The sequence below is a fragment of the Neolamprologus brichardi genome, chromosome 6 (assembly GCF_056152115.1).
Source record: "Neolamprologus brichardi isolate AB-2024 chromosome 6, ASM5615211v1, whole genome shotgun sequence".
Classification (NCBI taxonomy): Eukaryota; Metazoa; Chordata; class Actinopteri; order Cichliformes; family Cichlidae; genus Neolamprologus; species Neolamprologus brichardi.
Window position 1 is genome coordinate 7,440,096 of NC_142109.1, and position 25,798 is coordinate 7,465,893.

At 39.5% G+C, this 25,798-nt stretch overlaps 1 protein-coding gene across 2 annotated transcripts; it reads left to right on the plus strand.

Moving 5' to 3' along the window:
- Positions 1-2,746: 2,746 nt before the first annotated feature.
- On the plus strand, positions 2,747-23,518 carry LOC102779505 (lysophosphatidic acid receptor 2-like). 2 transcript variants are annotated; one of them, XM_087841573.1, is made up of 6 exons: positions 2,747-3,106; positions 12,947-13,420; positions 13,796-14,290; positions 16,184-16,443; positions 21,791-21,910; positions 22,076-23,517. In XM_087841573.1, the coding sequence occupies exons 2-5, from the start codon at positions 13,174-13,176 to the stop codon at positions 21,887-21,889; spliced, it is 1,101 nt and encodes a 366-aa protein (XP_087697699.1). In that variant the 5' UTR covers positions 2,747-3,106; positions 12,947-13,173; the 3' UTR covers positions 21,890-21,910; positions 22,076-23,517. The 2 variants fall into 2 exon arrangements, with proteins under 2 accessions (XP_087697699.1, XP_006804447.2); XM_006804384.3 differs by having other exon boundaries at positions 21,791-23,518.
- Positions 23,519-25,798: the final 2,280 nt, after the last annotated feature.

A 25,798-nucleotide genomic window follows, 5' to 3' on the forward strand; every position in this document is an offset into this window, starting at 1 on the left:
TTTCAATCAGCTGTGAATGAATCTTATTGCTGAATTTGTGAGACAAGCCCTGTTTTCTTGCCACTGTTTAATGTCCACTTACCAGGAAATTTGCTGTAAAACATAACTCATAGTGCAATAACACAAAATTTCAACCATTAAATTTAATATCATACTGCTCTGGCCTGCTGGTAACCTTGGCCTGCTCTGTGTTACACCCTAATATTAGAGATTTGTTAGAGTTTGCACACTGTCAAACAGGTGCGGAAGAAACAGACGGCAATCGGCATCCTTTTCTCTACGACTACGGCATACCCAGCCTCCGGCCAGCTGCCTCTGACACTGGGAGGAAATAAGGAAATGGAGGAGCCCAATACAGCTAACTGGAAACTGTGAGTGCTGGAACAACCACACACTGGACAAACATTGTGAAATGCAACCCGGCTAATAAGGAAAGCAGATTGAACATGCTGAAGAAACATGTCTGTACCATTTCTCCCATCCTAACCAACCACAAAGTGGGTCACTGGTGTAAACAGGAAGGGGTAGTCAATTTCCTTGCCATGTGTCTTCTGTCTCTGTCTTTGTGCAGTCTTTCTTTTAGTTCCTTTTTATCTTTTCCCTTCTTTATTCTCATCTTATTTTCATTATAAGATTGTTTGTACTTTTGATAGTCCCTCTGGAGCACCAAAAAACTTAATGCAGTGATCCTAAGTGCAAACAATTGATCTTCAGCTATACGTTCGCCTAGTCTACTCCTAAACAGCAGAAGACATTCTGACACTCTTTAGTCAGTTTCGGACATTAAGCCAGAAACATACACTTAACCTGTTAGCCCACTAGTGTACGTGGAGGTTTCTGTGCTCATTATAACTGTACAAAACAGAGGCTTGAGGTAATGGTAAAGGTACCATTTTTTTACTTGAATACTTTTTTATTAGATGAAGTGAGAGGTCAAAGGAAATAAGGTGAAAGGGAGCATGATCTGTGCCTAACGTGCTCATGCAAAGTTCAAGGCGGGATGCTAATCCAAAGACTGTATAAAAAAGCGCTACTAAAAGCCTCATTTTGAGGCCTCAAGGTTTTGCAGATATGAAACATGAACGTAGACCTGTGACATCATCCAGTGGTTTTGTACTCCATATTTTGAAGGGTTTCAAAAACCAGAAATTTAAACACTTCTACTTTCAAAGAGCTCGAGTGCTATGTTTTTAGCTAACCCTAGCATGTAACACTAGCAATATATGGATGTAGCGGTCGACATCCATATATTGTATGGGTGCGACACACACACTGCAACACACACCTGCTAATTAGTGTTAACTAACAGCAATTCCTGGAATTTCACTCACCAAAACTAAAGCACCAACTTCCTGGACCAATATCACAAACACAAGCGAGAGTTCCAGCTCAATTATAAAGGTGAGGCCTAGCAGACACTGCAAGTCAAAGTAGTCAATCAAAGTGGCCAGCACACAAATGTTAAGCCTTGGTAAGCATTAAAAAGGTGAGCTCTTAAAAAAATCCCATCCTGTATGGTTTTTAAGAAGTAGAAATTAGCACCAAATACTTTGGGGGCCTTTTTAGGGTGTTCTTTTGGAGCCAGCCTCAAGTGGTCATCAGAGGAACTGCAGTTTTTTTGTCACTTCCACTTTGGCCTAATTTGCAATTATAGATTTGAGACTGAGTAAATATACAACAACATGCATATGACTTCCCATACGGTAAAAAAAATGTATTTTGAAATATATTTTGAAATACATTTCAAAATATATTTCAAAATACAATTGAACATTAATTAACATTAATTAATATATTTTACCCTTCATATACACTCGCAGGCCCAGGCTGCTAGAGGCTCGATCCCATGATCCCATTTCTTCTTCTTCACTCACCTCTATTCACTCTCTATGTGTTTATACACCACTCTGCGTGTAATCATTAGTTATTATTAATCTCTGGCTCTCTTTCACAGTGTGCATTTTGTCCTGTTGGAACAAATGAAAAAAAAACTGAATTGAAACTGATCAACAAAGTAATTGAGAAAGATCAAAAATAATAAACTAATTCACAAAGGAAGAAAAAAAATCAGAGGAACTCAGCTGTCTTGGTTGCAAAGATTGACTGAGGTTTACACAGCTTTAATATTTTGAGCCTTTGCTACTACAATACATCAGATGTGACAGACACATCCACCCTTAAAGCTCACTACACTCCACGTGATCTTTTACAGTTCACCTGCTACTTTAGTTTATATCAGGGGTGTCAAACATAAGGCCCAGGTGCCAAAATCAGCTCAGCAGAGACTACAATGTGGCCCACTGAAAAGCTTTGCTTTTATTATTATTATTATTATTATTATTATTATTAATGTGAAAGAGGGCATAGAATTTAAACTTTTAACTGTTTCTGTCGTACGTTTCATAGGTTTTTCTATTGATAAATTATGCCAGAAACGTTTCTGCAAATGTTCTACTATAGAAAAAACATTATGAACAAGCTACCTGAACTTGTGTAATTTTACACATTGCAGTTGTTTTTCTTATATGAAGATATCTCGGGTATTATGATGTAAAATTAGCTTCACATCCCTGGTTTTTATCTGCCGCCTGAGTAGTGTCCTTGCCCACTCTGTCAATCACTCTGACGCTCCGCTCTCATTGGCTGACATGCCCCACCGCCAGCCAAACAGGGTGGATACCAAAAACGCGCAGGTTGGCGGAAGGAACGACCAAAAAGCTCCAAGCTGCTCGTTTAGTAGAACGAGTTGGAACAAACGAGGGAGCGGCTGCCGCGCCCTGTGTACGCCTCCTGGGACTGAGAGTTACTGCGCACAGGTAACAAGTGCTAAGCCCACCGGAAGCGAAACAAAAGTTCGAGTAAAGGTGACGCAGAAGACCGAGCGTATTTAACTTTGTGGGACTCAAAAGTAAAAAGTGGACTTGAGCCTCGATAGAAACAGAAAAAAAACATATCATAGTAGTTTTTTCGGCCGTCTGTTTTTGTGGGGTTTTTCCTTTTTTTCACTTTTGCTTTGTGAGCTGGGGAGGAGTTCTCAGGTGCGAAAACAAGCAAAGATCTAACCTGGATAACTATACCTGCTGGAGGCGTTCACAGACGACTAAAGGTGAGTTCAAACTCGTCTCCCGCTCCACATTCACACTTCTTCTGTATTTAAAAAAAAAAAAAAAAAAAAATCAGCGGAGGGCGACGAGTTTGAAATGCGCGCCCGGGGAGAAGAGAAATGTTTGTACGGTGCTTCATTGTTTCCTCCCTGAGGTCGCGACTCCCGTGAGCGTGCGGAGGTATCTGCGCGGAAGTCTGGAGCTCATTACCTTACGGAGAAGCAACCGTTCCCTTTTTTCTTTTTAATGCAGCTAAGCAGTTTTGCCACGCTTACTACGAGGGCAGTGTTAACTTTCTTCCAAAGTAAAACAACCATTTTCTTCCCTCTGCCTTTATTTTCCCGGATGTCTACACAGCACACTGTACATGCAAATAGAAAAGGAAAAAAAACGCCAGTTATCCTGAACGCATATTTACAGCACAGGTGTCGCCTACAGAAAAACAGCCCTGCAATAAAGTTAAACTGTTCCGTCTGTGGACACAGTGTTACAGCGTGTTCACTTCACAGAGTTAGTGTCGAGTTTACAGTAAGTCCCAAAAAGCGAAAGCAGCAAATCTGCATATGAAAAGCTTGAACATGCAGATTTTTATACGGGGGAAAAAATAATAAGACTAATGCCACTTGTGACAAATCATATTGTTGCTTCCACGCATTTTCTTTAGCTCAGTGTAGTTCACTTTAGGACCAGAGTATTGAGACAAAGTAAAACTGTGTCTGTGCCTCTTCTTCATAAACCACCATAAAGTTAACATCTCTGGTCTGCTTATTTTCTGATCCATCGCTCATTTGTACACTCTAACAAGATGTCAGAAAGTATTAAACCTTTGTTTTTTTTTCGTGTTTAGTTTGATTAAGTTATTTTGGAGGGAGGGCTGTTCACATTATTCAATTCAGAGGTATAGAAAAAGCACTGATTTGCTTTTGTACTGAGTTTGAACGGCTGTGTCAGTGTTCATATGAAAGACGTGACAGGACAAACCTTAATTTGTGAATGTTAAATGGACTGGTTCTTGTGTAGTGCTTTTCTACTCTACTCAAGCACTCTAAGCGCTTTATTACGCCTGGACTGTCAGCTGAGGTGAAATGCTAATGATCACTGCATCGAAAGCATGTTTTTCACAAGTAAAAAAAAAAAACACCAAAAGAAACAAACCTATTGAATCCCAGTCTTAAACATGCAGTAAACACACACCACCTCAAACTTATATATACATTTTAAATGACATTCCTGACCCAGTCTCCAGGGTTACTCATTTCACTATTTATGCATATCAGCAGCAGTGCATGTCCTCCGTCTTTATTACAAGATAAGATAAAAATAAGATTACAGGAAAATGCTAATTATGGGAATGAAGATTCAAAGAAAAACAAGGGTTAAAGGGGAGGGGGAGGGGGGGGGGGGGTAAAAAAAACCAACTTAAGTTTTAAAAGTGAAACAAAGACCGGATCAGTCATATGAGGAGAAACGAGCAGTTGTGTGCGTGTGTCTGGGTGATTAAAGGGCTAAAGGTAATCTCCATACAGGTGACACATGGTGAGTGGTGTCAATACTTCACAGTAGAAGAGAGGGGGTCCTGTGGAGAGAAGTACAATCTCAGTTTTACCTGGAATCAGAGGTCACAAACACAATCAATTGTGTCTGCCTACACCGTCGTATTGGTTTCAGCTATTGTGGGAGGTGCATGCATTTCCTAGTACTGTTTCCTATTCTAAAGAAAGGCTGGCTGAAGTCAATAAGCTAAGACTCTTTCTTTAGGGAGAAAGAGAGCAACACTGAGGGGAGGAGGGAGAAAAGGCCTTGGGTGTGGCTCCCCTGGTAATGACCAGTTTCCATTCAAACCGGTGTTTACTGATCCCGTCGAGTCCTTTCACGCACAAACACAGACACACGATGCATGAAAACGCACAGGCTGCATACATGCATGCAGTCTGGTAGAACACACACACACATACACACACACACACACACACACACACACACACACAGTGGTCAAGTTTAGAGGAATGCGCAAAAGTCTTAATTAGGCGTGCAGGAAATGCTATAATTGAATGTTAGCTGGTGGTGACAGACGGTTGGTCTTTGTTCTGATGCAAGCTGGTTTGTTGTCGTGAACTTGTGTGTTCAGGTCACAAGTATCAGTTGTAAACCCACTAAGACAACAGAAAATGTGGGAAGGGGAAACTGCTAAATGTATGTGTGAATGGAGGGGGAGGGTATGAGACTGTAACCCACAACTTCCTTACATCAGCTTCTTTCTTCTTTTCACATGTCAAGTATTTGTTTAGCATACGTACTTGTATGCCTAACGATTTTTGTGTTCAGAACTGTAGCTGCTGTTACAGCTTAAGCTCGACTTAAGCTGACCAAGTTTCACTTTTGGTCTTTAGATTGAGCCTGTAATAATACTTTATTTTTGTAGTGTTTATCATTTTTATAATGGTATTATCTTTATGTAGTAGTAATAATAATAATAATAATAAAAATTTCAACATAAAGTGCATTTTTATTTTCTTAAAAAATAAGGCAGAAACATAAAAGGTTATTTGACCAGCTTCACCTTTAAACTCTGAGTAACCTTAGCCAGCATTCTTTTGTAAATTAAGTAAAACAGTGTGATCATCAAACACTTTAGTGCAAAAAATAACAAACTCATTGAACTCACAATACCTCCATGCTTATTTATTGTCTGTCTCTTTCAGCCAGTTATTTAGACAAACTAGCCTGTTCACATTTTCAGAGCTCAAGGCAGATCTCTTTTTTGTTACTATGTATTTTGCAAGTGAGAACAGTCTCTCACATGGGACAGAAGTGGCAGGACTAACCAAATACTTGTACAGGACAGACATCTGTGGGTAGGTCCCTGCTCGACTGGACCACCACTACAGCGGGCAGTCTGTCTCGCTGATGGTGGATTCTGCTCTGTACAAACTCAGAGCCCTCTTACACAGGGCTCATCTAAATCAGTAGCACACTTTCTAACCACCTGTCTTTTACCCCTGATACTAGTCTACAGTCCAGAGAATTTGTAAGTTTGTCTGATGTTGACTTAATAATTTTGGTCCTGAAGCCAGTCATTTCATCAAGTTTGGCCTGCCAACAACTTTTGTTGGTACTCAAACTCTAACAGCTCCCACAGTTTCTGTGCTCGCTGCAACATGTGTTGCATTTAGATGGTACCATAAAGTTAAAGTGCTTCAGTGGCATGCAAACTCTGTTTGCACAAAACCACGCTTTTATCAAGGCTTCTGTCAGATAGACTGTAGAAATGAAATTTGCCTTCGTTCAGTCCTAGCAACACGCTTTCTTCTGATTCTTCTGTTTTTTTTGTAGCTGTATCACTGTATCACTGTAATCAGTATACCAGGAAATCATGCATCAACAAAAGTTCCCCTTTGCTTGAAATGCAAAGTGAGATTAAATATGTTAATTTTTTCACACAATGTTTTTTTTCAAATTAATCACAATTAATGCATTAAATTCCCACCCCTAATTTTTACATTCTTGAACATTCATCCAGAAGTTTGACATAAAAGGACAAAAGTAGTCATGTGTGAATAAGTACCATTACTGAGTATATATTTTAAAATGTTTTTTTAAAAAAAAGCCTTAATGACCACATGGGACAATATGTATTCCCTGACCGGTTGCCAAGTAGTTGCTGGAGGTTGCTGGCTAACAGTAGGAACAAGAACCTTCTTGTTATTGCTTTGATCATTAGCCGACTGCAGTGTTCACCTTTACACCACGTTCCAAATTATTATGCAAATTGTGTTTAAGTGTCATAAAGATTAAATACGTTGTTGTTCAAATAAACCCATGGATGGAATTATGTCTCAGAGCTCTTTGGATGATTGAAATCAATCTCGGACAACTATGATAATTAGTTTGCCAGGTGAGCCCAATTAAAGGAAAAACTACTAAAGAAGGATGTTCCACATTATTAAGCAGACCACCATTTTCAAGCAATATAGGAAAGAAAAAGGATCTCTCTGCTGCTGAAAAAGGTGAAATAGTTGAATGCCTTGGACACGTAATGAAAACCTTAGATATTTCACAAAAACTTAAGTGTGATCACTATAATGTTCAGAGATTTGTGGCTGAGTCAGAGCACACATGGGTTCGTGCAGATAAAGGGACAATGATGAAGGTTTCTGCCAGACAAATACGTCAGATTAAGTAACTAAAAGGCCATTACAAAGCAGCAAACACATATTTGAAGCTGCTGGTGCCTCTGGAGCCCTGCAAACATCAAGGTGTAGGATCCTCCAGAGACTTGCAGTTGTGCATAAACCTTATATTTGGCCACCCCTAACCAATGCTCACAAGCTGAAACAGCTGCAGTGGGCCCCGAACTACAAGAAGACTAATTTTCAAACAGTCTTCTACACTGATGAGTGCAGTGCAACCCTGGATGGTCCAGATGGATGCAGTGGTGGATGGTTGGTGGACGGCCACCATGTCTCAACAAGGCTGCAACGTCAGCAAGGAGGTGGTGGAGTCATGTTTTGAGCCGGAATCACGGGGAGAGAGCTGGTCGGCCCCTTTAGGGTCCCTGAAGGTGTGAAAATGACCTCTGCAAAGTATGTGTAGTTTCTGACTGACCACCTTCTTCCATGGTAGAAAGAGAAGAACTGTGCCTTCTGCAACAAAACCATCTTCATGCAAGACAATGCACCATCTTATGCTACAAGGAATACCTCTGCATCATTGGCTGCTATTGGCATAAAAAGAGAGAAGCTCATGGTGTGGCCCCCAGTCTTCCCTGAACTCAACCCTATTGAGAACCTTTGGAGCATCCTCAAAAACAATTTGAGTGTGGGAGGCAGTTCACATCCAAACAGCAGAGGCTATTCTGACATCCTGCAAAGACATTCAAGTAGAAACTTTCCAAAAACTTACAAGTTCCATGGATGCAAGAATTGTAAAACTGCTATCAAATAAGGGGTCCTATGTTAATATGTAACTTGACCTGTTAAGATGTTTTTGATTGAAATAGTTTTTGATTTCAGTAAAATTGATCTACTAATGCTGCAAATTCAACAAATGACCATTTTTAATTCTCTACAACCTATAAAATGTTTCAAAACTCTGTGTGCGTAATAATTTGGAACAGTACATTTTAAGTTTTTTATTTTTGAAAAACGTACTGTTTTCATTGGCAGGTTTGTTGAGTAACATTTGAATTGTACTCTAATGGTTGATGACTCAAAAATTATGCCGACTGTCATTTGAATCAACATTTAGGAGAAACCGAGAAAAATACAAAGCGAGTTTGAGTTAGTGAGCTATGTTGAACTTAAAGTCAGTTTTGTGTCATGAACGTGACTCTCTCTTTATCTGCCTAAATCGCCATGGTAACGCATACTTCCCAACAGGTTATGTCCAGAGTTTCAGTTGAAATTGTCTGGAAGCACCACGCTTTCACTCCTTATTTTATAGTGGAATATAGATCCTTTGCTCGGAGAATACGTTTTATATCTGTATGGTGTTAAGCTGTTACCGTCACAAATAAAGCCCAGCTGTAAAGTTTAAAAAGGGGAAACTGCATCCTGTCGTCAATGGGATTTGCATGTATTCAGCTGGTGATGCAAAAAGTGTCTAAAAGCTAAAGCCTTTGTCACATGTCCGTTATTGGACTGCGGGATAGTAACACTTACTGTTTAAATGTATTCTGTTTGATGTTTCAGCGCTCTAATGTGCAGTCAGCAGCTTATGAAACAACCAGCACTGAGCATGCATGCTACAGTAAAAGTACCAGTTTTAAAAAGTTTATATTTTTAACAAATCTAAGTAATATTTTGCAGCATTAACTTCCTGTCTTACAAGATATGACAGTGTTGCAGTTTCCAGTAAATTTCACCATTTCTATTATCACCATTTTCCCCATCATCATCTGATAACTTTTTTTAAAAATTTGAACACGCAGACTGTCTGAAGAGGAAATCCCAGCTTATAAGATGAAGTTGATGTTGATATCCGCCGTTGCATGTTATCTCCAACCAGGGTTTTAGACTTTGCTGAGCCAGCTAACGTTGTGTTGAGCTAACCTTTATGTACCCGTCTACAACCTAGACCAGAGTTGCTGCAACAGATTTAGTATTATTTCTCAATTTGTGTGAGTAGCAAGCTCTTATTAGTGCATCAGTTTGATATTTTGGGAAATGACACAAAAAGTCTGGCCATTAAATTGTCCTACATACAAAAGTGTTAAATCTTATTTTTACACTTTACATCAGATGAGACAACAAGATTTGTTGGTGAGCATTAGCAGTGTGCCTTTAGCTTCACTTTTACAGTACAGAAGTTATATCAACTTAGTGGTATTTTTTTTTTAACAGTTACCTAATTCTGAAAATGCTGTCAGTTTCCTTTTAGGCAGCAAGTCTTTATTTTTATTATTTGTCTACCAGATATTCACTCTCGCCAACTTGAGGCAGACTATTCAGTAACTTCTTACTGACTAGTCACTTACTTTGTGTGTGCTCTGTATAACCTTGGTCACATAGCAGCATGTCTGTTGTGCCTAAAACGGTGCAGAAAATGCGATGAGCACTTCAGTTGTGGCACATCCTGTGACAGCAGCTGCTTAGTGCAGCTCAAGATGCACTTTGCACTGAAGCTTTGTGGTTTTGTGCCTTTTTGAAATAGGAAAATACAAATTCGCAGAACTGTCAGCCGTAGTGGTTGAAGGTGCCTTCTGAAATCAATGTATGTTTGCAGGTCAAACTTAAATGGCAGTTGGACATCTAATTATGACTTAAGAGCTCATCTTTTTATTCATATCTTTGGCTCAATGCACATGTAAACATTTCGTTATCATTTGCAGACTAATGTTGGGCTTTTTACAAACAGAGTTGGCCAGTGTGATTATGCATTTAGAATAAGGAGTGGACTTGTCCACTTAGTACAATGGGTAAAATTAAAGTATGACTTTAAAACACAAATCCAACAACGAGAACTTTTTTTTAAAGCTGCAGCTGCTGGCCTTATGTAGTCGAGGTAGTATTGCATTCATAAGGGGAATAGCATCCTTCTCACCTTCCTGTTGCTCGCCACAAATTTGTGATGTTGTTCGGTGAGTTTCAGACACATTCCCATGCACATCACTGTCACTACTTTTAACCATTTGGATCCTTCCACATTCTGTCACCACGGGGATAGAATGTGGAAGGGCTTTTTTTTCTTTTTCTTTTTTAATTTCCTCACTTGTTTTAATTTGTTGCCTCGATCAAAAATCGAACCCTCTTTCCTGCAGTGGTCTCATCCATCACTTCATTTCCAACCTGTGGAAGTTTGCACTCCCGCTGCATTTCTCACATTTTTAATTTGGCATTTCTTTCCACACATCCTTGGTAGGAGAGCGGGTCACTAAGGGTGTGTGTGTGTGTGTGTGGTGCGTGTTTGGATTAAGATTGAGTTACATAGCTGGATTGTGTAATTGTGAGGTGTGTCTCTTCTGCAGGGAGCAGCTCTGCTGTTTCCATTGTTGGGAGAGTTGAACTTGGAACTGACGGCACTGCAGTGTTGTCGTGCAGTGCTGCGTTTCACAGGAGAGTGGAGACTGCGAGGTTGTGCTGCTGACTCAACAATAAGAGCACACTGTGCAGCATGTGCAAGTTTACCATAAATAGGGGATTAAAGTCAGTCAGATTAAAGCTGTGTTTTGATCTGGGCTGTGTTTGGTTTCAGTTACAATCATTTAAAGCCTTGCCTGTTCTTGTTGTGACATGTCAGATAGGAGTTACTCAGTCGTAGTATATGAACGTAGTGTATAACGTTGCTTTTCTTACAAATCAAGGTTTTCTGGCTTGTACAGGGCAAAGTTACTTACGATGTGATTCTGTGGTAAATGTATAGATCCTTATTTCTATTTTTTGCCAAAAAAAGCTAATAACCTTTCGTTGGGGCTTCAAACCTTAACCTTAAAGCTTACCTGCTGGAGACAGCTCAGTAGCTAAGGATGCGTTAGATAAGTTGATTAATCAGATAGTTGATGCAAGAAATGTCACTCACGTATTTCAACGATGCTGATTAAACGTGCACGTAGTCTGAGATGTTCTGAACAACAACAAAAAAATGATGTGACTCGCTTCCAGCAATTCTCTGATAATGTAAATTGATTTCAGTTTAATTGAACAGGCAAATAGTTGCTGTGCACTCAAACATATTTTCTGCAGCGCGACACTGAAGCATCAGAGGACTGAAAGGGGAGGTGACCTGTTTATCCACAGCTTGCGTGGGGGCAAATCTTGCATACTGCTTTATCTTTGTTGGCTGGGTCAACTTTATTATCGCAGCTTAGCCCTGTTTGGGAACGGCGTTATCATTCTAGGATTATAAAATAAGTGTGTGTTCGGAAACTGCCCTCTGAGTGCATGCTTTGTAGTGCATTGTAATAAGTCATGTCAGCATGTCTGCATTAGTTTAACAGGAAGAAGAGCCTCTGTATTTTTGATAATATTGGAAAGTCACATGTCAGGACAATCTATTTAGATGCTGCCTTCAGTACATAGGTTTGATGAAGGTTAGTGGCGTTAATAAAGGGCTCATTTATATTGGTGCAAAGTCAGTTTGAACTTGCTGCCCTACCTTTTCACTGTGAAAGAATATAACGGTAAAAAGCAGGATGTTTTCTTTTCTTTAAACGCTCAGTAGGGGTGTTTAGTTTATTTAGGTGATTTTAATGAATTAGTTATTGATACCTTTCCATTCCATATTAGGTATCACGTTTTGTTTGGCCACTAGATACAAAAAGCTTTTCTGGAGATTTAACCCCAACCTGGGGGGGGGGGGAATCCAGTGCTTTTACCGCTATAGTGCTGTATATCTATGTACAAGGGTGACTAGAAATGGTTTGTTCGCACTTGTGTTTGACTCTGTTAAGACAGCGCACATGCATAGATGTTCTGACTGTAATTTGAGCTTGACCCGTGATGGACAGCAGCACCGGGATAAGCTACAAGAGACAAAAGCCACAGCTATTTTGCATGATAAACATTATATTTGTCACTGTTTTCCAGTAATAGTCTGATTTATAGCTATAGTAAAATGCCCCTGTTAAAATCGATGATGCAGTACATCTATAATTATGTCCTTTGGGCAGAGCAGACCAAGGTAAAGTAGTTTGGCCATAATGCACAGCACCACATTTGGATAAAAACCAAACATGTATTTGCTCAAACGTGGTGGTGGTGGAGTTGTGTTGATTTTTTTTTTTTTTTGGCACCTTGCAGTTCCTGAGTTGACCACGTACTCATCAGTATACCAAAGTATTCTAGAGCCAAATGTGAGGTCATATGACAGCCAACACTGAGTGATGCAATAGCACAATGATCCCAAGCACAGCCGGTTACTTTTGTTGGAAAAGGAAAAAAGAATCAAGGTGTCGCAATGGTTCAGTCAAAGTCCAGAACTCAACCTGACCGGGAGAGATCGGAAATGACTGCCTGCAAGCTGCAATGAACTGAAACAACCATGTAAAGAAATTCCTACACTGTGATGTGAGAAACTAATAAAGTAAAATGGCAAATCATGACTTTAAGTTATAAGGTCTACTTAGTATTTACCTCATCTTTAGACCTGGTAAAGACTTGGTTATTTTGTCATCCGAATATTGCTTTACTTCCTTTTTACCTTAATCTTGTCAAACTATATTATTTTAAATGTTTATTCTCTAAATGCTAAAAATTGTAAGTTAAATATTTGCTATGTCTTTGTTGTATATCATTAGTGGCTTTCACTATCACCAGTTTCTGTAGTTTGTTAATAAATGCTTATCACTGATTTTGAAGTGTTATGCATAATTTAATGTTTGCTCAAACTTACTACTTTTTCTCCAGAATGTAGATGTGCATCCAGCATCCAGAGAAGTCCCCAGGCTCTCAGACGTCTGGATAACTCCCGTCCTCACCTGCACAGCTAATGGCATGCCGATCTCCAAACCTCCAAATGTGGCGAGTGTCAGTGGTGCCCTAATCCTCCTCCTTCTACTCTGCGTCTGCAACACCACCCTACTCTTTCTACTCATCAACGTTTTTCTCATCCCACACCCCGCTCACGCCTCAGGATGGGTAACATAACCGGTACCTGCCATGACAATGAGACCATTGACTTTTTCTACAACAACAGTGGAAAAGCCATTAATACTAAATGGAAAAAGCGTGACGTTCTTATTGTCACGCTGGGCTTGATTGTTTGCTTCATTGTCATTTTTTCCAACTTTCTGGTAGTAGCGGCCATTTTCAAAAACAGACGGTTTCACTTTCCCATCTACTACTTGTTGGGTAATATGGCTTTGGCAGACCTTTTTGCAGGTAAATGTTTTTCCATTTATTTTTGTAAAACCATTTGTGAAATAACTTAAGTTCACAGAAAACCCTTCACAAAGAGAAAGTAGAGCAAAATAGAAACACATTCTCACAGTTGTTTCCATTGAAAAGCAACAGTGATCTCTTAAACAGTCAGGCAACCTTTTGAGTTTGATTTAATAGTACTCCTGACTATTTCTAAGTTTGTACTGATCACAGCGATAGCGTGTTACTGCGATGAGTCTCTGACATCCTCATATTTCATGTAAAGACATTCCAAAGGTTGTCCTGCTCTGGTAACAACAATAGACTCGACTCAGAATGTAACAGTGTAAATAGTTTACCTCTGTTTAAAAGATCTCCTCACTTTCCTCCTCCTAGGTTTTGCATATCTCCACATGATGTTTCATACTGGTCCCTGGACTATAAAGCTATCACCGAACCAGTGGTTTACTCGTCAGGGGTTGATAAATACCAGCCTGACAGCCTCGGTCCTCAACCTCCTATTCGTGGCTGTGGAGCGCCACCAGACTATCTTCAATGTCCAGCTACACAGCAGCATGAGCACTCGGCGTGTTTTCATAATCATGCTGTTAATTTGGCTGGTGGCAGTAATCATGGGCCTCGTTCCCCAAATGGGTTGGAACTGCACGTGCCATCTAAGTGAATGCTCCACCATGGCACCGCTGTACCACCGCAGCTTCCTGATATTCTGGGCCGTTCTTAACTTGATGACCTTCTCCATCATGGTGGCCGTATATACCCGGATCTTTCTCTATGTGAGGCACAAGGGCAGGCAGATGTCACAGCACACTTCGACGACAAGACAGAGAGAAACCATGATGAACCTGATGAAGACAGTCTCCTTGATCCTGGGTAAGGGAGTGCACACAATACATATAGTTATACAATACATAGTTATGTTTGGGAGATAACTTTGCATTTTTAGCTTCATTTAAAAACATCACGCTAACAGAAAAGCTTTTGAAGAACCCAAAGTGATGATAAAGCGTGTGCCGACCTCAGCACGGCAGCCAGGCCGGTTCCTGTTACCTGTTCACTGCTTTTGAACAGGTAAAAAAAGCAGCGATGAGCAGTCGGGCTGCATCCTCCATTTCTACCTGTTCATGTTTCTACAGTAGAATCACCATGGAGATCACTTTAAAATATCTTTGAACTGGTTTTCAGATTTTCTTTGTGTTGCTTATTTTGTGAAAACACTAAAAGAAAGCTCTTACATGTGTGCTCATTAGGACAGGGATTTGTGTCAGTGCATTGCACTGTAGCCTAAGGTTTGTATTGTTAACTGGTAATTATGAGATAATGCATTATGGACTAACATGAAAATAATAATAACAAGTATTAGACTGCTCTCTGGCAAGTAATTACCGTAATATATATTGTAGAGTGTCTACCTTACAATATGAAATGAAACGCCTTGAAGGTGACTGTTGTTGAGATTTGGCGCTATATAAATACATTGAATTACTTTTGAGAAAAGTGTGTGTGTGTGTGTGTGTGTGTTGAACATTTGTTGTGAAGGACTCACAACCAACCAAAACATTCCAAACGATGTGATGCTAATTCACTCCCGATATAAAAAATCTCTGTGTGCAACGGACGAGGCTGAAAATCACTGACCTTAACTCAGTCACAGTGTAGACACCAGTCTGTCCTCTGCTTCACTCAACACACTGACATACTTGAAGCAGCAACTTGGAGTGAGCATTCAAACTATTTCCGGATGAGAACCACGGCTTCAGATTTGGAGGTGTAGATTCTCATCCTGATCACTTTGCAATCAACTGCAAACTATCACAGTGCAAGCTGAAGGTCACCACCTGATGGCCAACAGAACAGCATCTGTGAAAGGCAGAGATGAGATCCTGAGACAACCCTCTAACCATGGCTGTGCCTGGAAATTCTATTGATGATAAAAAATTATGAAGTGTACATAATTATAAGTGACTAAGTGATCGCAGTGCAAACCATTGCCATCTACTGAATTCTACTGAAAGTTTAGTTGCAGAAAGTTGCAGAGGATAAAGTTTCCCGGGAAACGTTTATCTTGATCAAACACAGCCAGCCTTCTCGGCCCGTGCAGGCTCGTCTCTTTTCTTGTCTGTTCCTGTAAAAGTGGGCTTTACACACACATTACCTCCTCTCTTCCTGGTACTGATTTCTTCTTATTTTCTAATCTAGTCTTTCTCCTTTGCTGCTCTACTCTCACTGTCTCATTCTGATTTATTTTGGTTTCAATTAAATTCCTCCAAATTTACCCCTCCCCCCCCTCCCCCAAAAAAACAAAACGAAAAAAAACCCCACAAGTGTTTGTCCCGTCACTCAGCAGCCAGGATTCAGTTTCTCTGGCATGTAAGGAAGTTGAGGAAAAGCCAGAGCATGTCCTGACAGGGAGCTGCATAGTTTTGTTAGCAGAAAACTGCTTGTTTCTGCCTACATGACACTGCTGACAATTTGTACCTGCGAGCAACATCATCAAGACAGTGAGGACATTTCCTCATTTTATCATTCTGAGACACACATAAAGCCACTATGCACCTGAGTGTGTGGTCTCACATCCTTTAACTGTTTTTGCAGCTGGTAGTTTTGCATATATTAGTGCTGAGCATGCTACCAAAGTCTGCAGATATTATACAGAACAGACTACTGAACTGGCTAATCTGTGTGTGTGTGTTCCCTCATATGCTTCCCCCTACCCTTAGAAATTAACAGAGTTGTAAAGAATTTCTTTCTCCCCCCTGACTCTAGGCTGCTTTGTGGTCTGCTGGACACCCGCACTGGTTGTGCTGCTGCTCGATGGTCTGAACTGTGACAAGAATTTGGTGCTAGTCCCCGAGAAATACTGTCTGGTGCTGGCAGAGTGCAACTCCTTCGTCAACCCCATCATCTACTGCTTCAGGGACCAAGACATGAGGAGGACCTTCAAGGAGATCCTGTGCTGCAACTGGTCTCAGAGGCACAAGAACAAAGGCTTCTCTGAAGTTAAATTTCACACCGTGGAGCAAGAGGTACTGTCCGAGAGCAATGGAATCGATGACAGCAATCACAATCAAAACAAGCACATGCTCTAAGGACTGTCTATGATTTTTAGACCACTTGGTATCATGCTGACTGTAGTCAGATGATCTGTCCATCTAAATATTTTGAGAGAGATGTGCGACAGCAGCATAGCTGAATGTGGCTCGTTGTTGTTTTTTTGTTTTATCTATCTATCTATATATCCATTAGGGGTGCAACGATACACAAAATTTTTCGCTTCGATACTTTGGTGTCACGGTTAGATATTTTTTCGATACAAAAAAATGTTCATGCCTTTTTAATTTGTCATTTATTAAAATTATAAATATCAAACGTACAGTTTTTAAATTTAATGTTGCTGAAACAAAGTAATAAAAAAATAAATCTCTCTGATCGAGAAATCACTCATCTTTGGAAAAGAGAGTTTATTACAGAGAAATGTCTCTTTCCAAAATAAAAGCTATACTATACGCTTCTTCTCGGCTATATTCTCAGCAGCATATTAAACATATCAGGTCCCCATGAGGAGAATCATGTGCTAACGGCTGTCTAAATGACTCGGGTAAAGTTTGTAGCATGCTTGTTGTTTTTATCTGCTTCCACTTGTCTTTGCACTAGGATGATGTCGGCGTAAATGTGCAGTCATATTCGTTGTGTTCCCACTAGTGCTGTCAGCGTTAATCTCGTTGAAATGACGTTAACACCACAACACGGCAAATCTCCGTTAACGAGCTACCGCGGATCGTCCCGTGCGTGGGGCTGGACAGCGTCAACACGTTAACGAGCAAACTGCGCTAACGCAGTAGTTCCCACTCATGTAATTGAGCATTGCGTGGCACATCCAACATACTGTTTTACTTTTGTCCATGACGGGCTTACCTTCAGGGTCATACATCACATGAAAACCAAGATAGTTCCAAACGCCAGATCTGAATGAGGGTGGGGGAGGCTCAGTTTGCCATGTTGCAACGAGCTTAGCTTCTGTCTTGCTAGCTTGCGCTGCGCTCAGTGGATCTGCGCTCGACAGTGCAGCCTAGGCGGAGTAGTCGAACGCAGATCCACTGAGCTCTCAACACAGACAGCATCGTCAGAAGAAAAGTTGTTAAAATAAATTTAAAATTTTGTATTGTTCAATACATATGTGTACCGAACCGAAAGCACTGTATCGAACGGTTCAATATTGATACGAGTATCGTTGCACCCCTAATATCCATATATATAGATAGATAGATATTTGTTGTTTAATTTCCTGAATGTCATGCCTGCAAAACGTCCAGTTTGTGCCAGGTATTCAGTCTATATACACACAGTTTACACACTGCATCCAGTAGTTTCATCCATCTGTCAGTGAGACCTGGCAAATCTGCAACATGCGACACAAATCAGGGAAGAGCAGACACGGCTAGTCTTTGCACAGGCAGGCTGATCAGTTAGGTGTCCGATGTTTTTGTTTGTTTTTATTTTTATTGTCACTTCAGTGCTTCTTACTGCAAAGAGCTGAAAAGACTCGTTAATTAATTACTTATAAGTAAAATGTTGCAGAACCTCTCAACATCTCCCTCCAGTTAAAATTGAACAACAGGTTAGAAGCAGTTTGATCAGAGCCAGCTGCATAAAACTGTAAATGCAGCGTGCAGGGACAGTCTGTAAAGTGCTTCACATTACTGTCTCCACTCAGTTATACTGAGAACTTGGGTTGCGGAAAGATAACTTTTTAATTATTATTAGTATTATTGTTGTTGTGGCTTACTTTTCCTTTTTTTTTGGTGCATATTTTGGGGAAGTTTCTATTAGGAAAAACCACGTATCTTCACTGTAGTGCTCACTTCCCCAGTCAAAGCCTTTGTGCTGGGTTTTTTTTTCTCTTCATATATTCAGCTGAGAGCTTGTCTATGGTTGTATTATGTGAAAATTGTATTAGTCTTTAGATGTGCACCAGAAGTCGCAAGCACGGCGTTAATGTGCACCTTGCATACTTGTGAGTTATTGTGTTCTTCTTGTCTGTCTGAGCGATTGTAAACAAATGTGCTTTTTGCTTTTTTGTTGCGCTGCAGTATCAGAGTGTTGACTGGTCCAAGAGATGGTTTAGTTCATGGTGATTGGTCGCATCACAGCATTTATTGAGGCGTAAACAAACACTGCACTTGTAGAATTTCTTTTAGTAAGGTTTTAGTGTGAAAAAAGTTTTAGTGTGAAAAAACACATGCAGAGAAAACCTCCAACAGAGGTCCAAAACACAGAACTCATTCAACACAGTGACTTTGTGTCAAATGTTCCATAACTTAAACTTTGATATTCTACAATGTTTTTTTTTTTTTTTTTTTTTAAATCTAGGATCTGTTGGTTGTGTGCTTCCTTCTTTCAGTTCTTGTTTCTCACACTTTAATCCTGCCACTAAATTCCCTGTGCGGATTTGTGGCAGACAGTGTCAGAGTCAGTAATGTGGAAACTGGTAAAGCAAATGGCCTTCTGTTTAACATTTAGTTTCTGTTCAGCTCACAGCTGCAGACTCGTCACCATCATTCAGAAATCTCCCACTTCTTTTGTGTGTCCGCTTTGCACCTGGCCAAATCAGACTAAACTATGATTTATGTGGGGTCTTGTTTGCGACTGCTTTGCATTAACCTTTAGTTTCACTGTGTCAAATGTAAGCCGACTTTGGTATTAAATCTGAAAACATGCGACATCTAAACCCATGCTCGAACGTGTACCGCACGTGTTGAGAGAGTACACACTGCTGTGTGATGCTGTGGATGGAGGAGGTCAAGAGCTGAAGAGTTGACAAGTGGGTAAAAAGAAAGAGGCACACAGCCAAAGAGCGATGAAAGTGTTGGAATGCGAGCTAAAGACAGAAACAACAGGGCTGCAAAAATGTTGAGTTTGTTCATTGTTCAGTTGACTCCACGAAATGTTGGAAAAACTAAAGATTTACCTAAATAGCTACACAGTGCTGTAGGCAGTTTTTCTGTGTAAAAACAAAATTCAAAAATTAAGACGCAAACATAATTCGCAAATTGACACTTAAAGTATTTTGTGAAGGGGAAAAAAGGAAAAAACAACTCTGTCACTGTAAATGAGATACATACTTTGTTGCCTGATTTGAGATATGAGTTGACCCTTTTTTTTTATTCAAAACATTTCATTTGTTCTACAGACAGGCACAATTAAACCCAACATTTAGCTTCATCATTATTAGGATTTTTATGCGTGATATCTGTTTGTAGACTTATATAATTGTATGTAATTATACATGTATATTGTATATTGAGGTAGGATCAAATGAGTTTACCTTTAAGTCTGTTTGTACCAACCCTTTCTTTGTCTCATTATTGTTTAAAGTGTATTTTGTTGTTATATTAGTCATGTTCAAAATAATCATTCAGTGAAAAAAAAATACAATAAAATAAAGTATTTTGTAAATAGCCACTTTATTAGCCACTTAGCATGCTAATTAACTGCCACCAGTAGGGACATTACTGTATATGCTTTCCTGTGTGTCAGTAGTGAAATAAGCGTCTTTGACTGGATGTCTTATAGGAGCGCCTAAAATTATTTTAATAATTGTTGATCATGCTGAAATTCTGTCTCAACATCTGTTAAACATGGACACTAAAAGAAAATTGAAAAATAAAACAGGCAAACATGTAATCTGATAGATTTTAAGTTGCTACGATGCTTTTAGACAGACTTTCAGGCTATTGGTTCAATTAACTGCACAGCAGGTCATGCTAGTTGTTAGATTATTCCATTCAAAAGTCCACCAACACAGCTTTTTTTTTTTTTTCCAATCTTTGCGGACTTACTGTCTTGGAATTGGCGTCAAGTGTCCATTTGAAGAACTGCAGTTTTTGGCACTTCGGCACTGACTTTATTTTTGCGTCGCAAAGTTTGTTGCTTAGTAAGAAACTCCTCTCATTTAGGTTTCTGATTTGCCGTCGTTAATATTTAAATGGTAAATGGTAAATATTTAAGCTCGATATCTCAAACTTAAAAGCTTAGAATTACGGTTTGAACCTTCAGTTCTGTCTTAACCTGTTCAAAATTTGGTTGCTAGTAGCGCGAGGTGTTGCAGCAACAAAATGTGTATGCGCAAAACATCTGTGTTCACACTGTGTCCCATCATTCATGCAGAATAAAGGCCACAAATATAATTCCATGCATATGCACTTTTATCCAGCCACCAAATTTCCCAGGCCAACTTTTTAACCTAAGGTCAAGGAGTGACCTTCACATAGCTCCTCAAAATCCCAATCAATAAGGTTAAATCACCTCTCTGCCCTGTGCTATAAGCAGATTTGGGAATTACCCAAATGCCTGGAATTATCCTGTTGCCTGAAGCAACTATTACTCTAGTTTATGCTGACCGTAACATTTGTGTCCTGTGTGCACTTCATTAATCCATGTGTTTTGTAGCTTGTGTACGCTCATGTTGTGGTAGTGTTTAAACCAGTCCAGATGTGTGTTGGTGGTTAGCGGGTCATGCTTCTTGCCACATTTCCTCTGACTCGTTACTCTGGCATGTGTGTTCAAAGAATACATTCTCGGTAGAGAGGAAGTGCTGCAAGGAGTGTGTTATCTTGTTAGTGTGCACATGCATACTTGAGTGAGAAATAATTCACAGAAACATTGTCTTTGGTTTTTTTGGGGGGGGGGGACATAAAGATCAAAGAGAGGCATTTGGGCCACTGAAAGGAAGCTGCATCTTTAATAGAGCGTGTTAACTGTAACCGCTCTCAAAGAGCATAGCATTGTGTGTGTTTATACATATATATCCTAATTATACCTCTTGTCATTTAGATTTCAATTAAATCAAAGTTTTAACCGATTGTTATATTATAGGCGTACTTTTTTTTTTTTTTGTCCCTTGGTGTTGTTCCAGCGATTCAGGAAGTTTTTTTACGTGACTTTTGGGCTTTTTTGTTTTGTTTTAAATTTTGTACGACTAATAAGAATAAATGCACCATCTGTGTACATCTGCAATTTGTTTGGTCGTGTGTGTCTGTTGCTTTGCGGTAACTGCTGAAATTTGCAATTTAGAAACATGGCAGGTCGCGTGGAAACGCTCCTTTGGGTATGAACATGAAATTCATCTCTTTCTAACTGCTTGTTTGTTTGTGGGTTTTATTTTTTATTTTTTGCTAGTTTTCATATGACTAACCCACCTACCTCCCCCCTCTCTATTTTTCACATTCTCCCTGTTGCATCTAATCCCTATTTCTTATCATTGTCATGATTTTTTTTGTTAATAATTTTTAAACCTTTCACCCTCCTGGTCCTTTGACCTCATTTTCAGCTTTTGTCTCACACTCTTATCTGTTTCTCCACCTTTGTCTCTAGAATGGTAAGTCTCGTATCCCCAAGGCGAAAGAGAGGAGCAACGGGGCGCCTCTCATCCGTGCCAGCTCAGAGGACATCCCTGCAAGTCCGGTTAACTGAGACCAGCTGAGAAATTTCGAGGCATGCACACATACATATCTAAGTGAACTTATCTGTGTATGTACACAAAAATGAGCCTTGAGCTGGTTCTTCAAGGATTATGTAGATTTTTTTTTCTTTCTTTTTTTTTTTATATATATATATATAAAGGGTTTTACCTCTGCTGTGGGTTTACTGTTTCTGCAGCTACTGGTAGAAGAGATACACTCTTTGGCTGGAAGCTGCATAACAGCAGCTTGATCTTCTCATTTAAACACAAGCCCGCCATCAACACCTCCCCTGCACAGACCCGTACACATTGTTGGGATCACTTGGACAACACGGGAGACACACGTGAGAGTTTCCTGTTGAGACATGAGTGACTCGGCAGTTTTTTGTTTTGTTTTTTTGTTGTTGTTTTTTTCCCTCAGGGACAACAGTGATGGAAGAGCAACACCTGGAAAGCTACACAGCAGACCGTGGAGTAAATGTGTGAAAATGTGCAATCATAAAGAATGCGCTCTGTGCTTTAGTTTGTTGGCTACTCTTAGCTTAAGTTAATGTGATCCAAGTTGTTACCACTAGTGCACTAAGTCCTCCTTAATAAATTTCGGGGTGTTTATTTAATTGCATGAACAGAAAGGTTTTTGTGATATAGAGCCTAGGTGTGTGTGTGTGAATAAAATACTAGAAACACGACTTTTATAATGTGGATTGATTTAAAAAGTAAACAGTAAAGTCCTGGAGGATGGATTTTATTGGCCTGTTATTTTGAGTAAACAGTCAGCTGTTGTGTATGCAGATATAGTTTCAGACAGGGGCCCGATGGCCACTCTAAGGGCATTAATAAGTAGTTTAGTAACATTAAAGTTATAGATTAATCAGATTTGATATTTTTAAACTAGTTCAAAGATTTAAATCGATTTTAGGGGGTTTCTTACACTTTTTGTCCAATCAGCAGCACCTTTTTTTTTTTTTTTTTCTTGCCAACATTTGTAGATGGTGTTCCTGTCATAAATGTTATATGGATTGTTTTTTCAAGTAACTTAAAGAAGTCCAGACGCTTTTCTTTGCAAGCTCCTTTACTATATGGATTGTTGTTGTTGTTGTTTTTAAATCCCTGTTATTGCCTGTTATGACGCACAATTTTCATTTTCTTTTATTCGTCAAAATGAGCGCCGTGCCTTGTAAATCTACAGCCAGTGAAAAATGTGGTTACAAATGTTGCGTTTCTTTTTAATATACAGCCAAGGTGATATAAGAATGAGATGCAAGTTGTTGTTTTTATTTTGTTTTTTTTCCCACTCGCTGCTTGTGTTTGCATAATGTAAATTGTCTCTGCTCAGTGGAAACAATGTTTGTCATAGAAATATACAACTTAAATTTGCAATGACATTGTAATGGTTAAAATTGTAACAGTATTCAGTAGTAATTTATGGGGGGGATGAAGCCCATCATTTGTCAGCAGAATGATAATCCACAAATGTTTTTATTGCTGAGTAAAGTGAGTAAAGCTTTCAAGTAAAATATTGCAGCTGATTAATATTGATTTTGGGAGAAACTGACATGTTTAAAAGAAGAACCGTTGATGGCTGTAACACGTTTTCTGCCATTATAATCTGCTCTCTGAGTGATGCCATTAAAAACGTGTATCTTCCTGACTGTCCTGTGGCCTGTTTACAGAGTTGTCACGTCTTCCTGCCAGATTGGAGGCGGTTGTTATCTGTTTGCAGCTGGACGAATGGATCGTATGATCTCATTGAGTTTCTTTTTAGGCACCTTTGCCTCACGTGTTGGATCATTTGCCTTATTTTTCTCAGATAGAGGAACAGTGTCTGTCTGACTGGTAATGTCTTTCTTCTCATCCTTGGAAAGTTTCTTTTTTATTTTCTCTCCAACTCTTTCCAGCCCCCCTTTGTCCTTCTCCTTCCTTCCCGGTGAACCAGTTTGACTCGTCTCTTTCTTTGTGTAATCCATCGAGAGTCTTTTCAGCAATGTCGGCACTTTCTTGTTTGCTGTCGGTGACGATTTCTTCTTGGAATGCTTGTCCTTCCTCGACTTTTTCACACTCAGTTTGTCCAGCGACAGAGCGTTCTTCTTGCGTTTCTTATGAGGCAGCACCCTCTTCAGTTGACTCCAGGTCTTTTTCAGAGGTGATTTCTTCTTCTTCTTCGGCCAAAAGATGGTTGATTTTGAGGAGGAGCCACCCATTGCTGACTTGCAGGAAGAAGTAAAATGTGATCAGCAAACACACAAGTTGTTCAGGCAGCTTTTTACAACAGTTTAACACAGCTATAAGTATACCTCGTATATAATACCTAATCAATTTGAAAGCTAGATTTTAAGATAGTTTAAATAAAAACTCCTAACGTGTAACTGTGTCTTGATGCATGCGCAGTCATCCAGGTAAGAATGTGTAACTATATTTGGAGTTTTGGGATAAGCAAAATTTGAAAACTGAAAATGTCAGCAGGGTCATTCCAAGCTGATGGTGGTTAAATGTATTTCAGTGTTAGGTCTTAGAAAAAGGCTGTATTTGATTATTACCTACTCATCTAGTTAATTTGATTATTTTATAGAGTTTAGTTCTCAGTCAAGGAGAAAGTTAATTAATGATGGTGATCTAAGGTAAAGACGCCCAACAAGGCTCAACATCCTAGTGGGCTCTGTGCTCACTGCCCAGCACTGTGACAGCTGATTGGCAGTTACCATAAAATACCAGAAGTGGCAGCTCCACCATTGGAGCCAGGTGGAACCTCAGACTGTCCAGGAGCTAAGTGATGCCCTGATCCAGCTGGGCGGAGCATCTGTTGTCTCATTGGGTGCATGCTACAATGTTATAAGGCACGTGTACAAGCATGTGAGGGCAAGACAAATTTCTGAGTTACTGCAAGTAAATTTCAGTAGAGTGGACTAGCCTGCATAGTTTTTCCACTTTGATTTTCACTATCTTTAAATTCAGCCCTCTGTAGTTTCCTTTCCTTCATAACACATGATCCAGTCTGTATCAGTATAGATATCCAGAAGAGTTTTTTATTTATTTATTTTTTACAATTGAGATCTGATGTCTTTAAGTGTTCCTTTAATTTGTTGACCAGTGTAAATATAGATTGGTATTTATATAGGTGTAGATATACAGAAATATAGTGTGCTTTTAAATTTCTAGTTTGGTGATTTATATGAATAGTATGGTCATTTCACAAGCCATATATGGAAATTACCATACTATTCACACCAACTCTCTGGACAAAAATAGATCTTTAGTGTAACGGCCACACCAGAAACCACACATTGAAGATGTGTTGATTACACTTTCCTGTCACATTTACTTAAGGTTAGGTTTAAGGTTTCACTCAAAATGCACATATAAATAGTATCACTGTTCAAACTAATATTACTCCACTCTGGACTATCACTTCAGTCTCTGCTATTTGCAACAATAACTGTCACATATAATAAGTAGCTTTGGTAGTATAAGTACAACACAAAGAGTTATCAAACCTGACAACTTTTATATTTCAAAAGGTAAAAGAAGTATAACAAAGATCAGTTCCTCTTCATACTATATTATCTGATACTAAAACCTCCAGGCAGAAAGCCAGGGTAATGAAGTCTACGTACCGCGAGAGCTCTCCACAGTCAGACCGAACAAATGTTTTGGATGACTTTCCGTGTCGTCTGTGCCGAGTTTAAACCTGAGACTTGCTTATAACGAACATTTACACAACACTTACCCTTATGGAAAGTCTCTTAAGAATCCTCCTGACTGTGACAAAGACTGGGCCTTTTTTCATGTGATCATGCACCAAACACAGACAGAAAAACCTGGAAGAACCAACCTGTTCTGTGACATTCTCCAGAGCTGACTCTGCTTGTGTTTCTGCTATGTCAAAGAGGCATGTCTCCCTCTTAAAAATCTATTATGGACAC

What these genes read in the sequence shown, in the direction of transcription:
- LOC102779505 (XM_006804384.3), top strand. Translation starts at nt 13,174, where the DNA reads ATGGGTAACATAACCGGTACCTGCCATGACAATGAGACCATTGACTTT. An exon ending in GACAGTCTCCTTGATCCTGG is followed by an intron (nt 14,291 to 16,183) that starts GTAAGGGAGTGC and finishes CCCTGACTCTAG; the next exon opens with GCTGCTTTGTGGTCTGCTGG. An exon ending in TTCACACCGTGGAGCAAGAG is followed by an intron (nt 16,444 to 21,790) that starts GTACTGTCCGAG and finishes CTTTGTCTCTAG; the next exon opens with AATGGTAAGTCTCGTATCCC.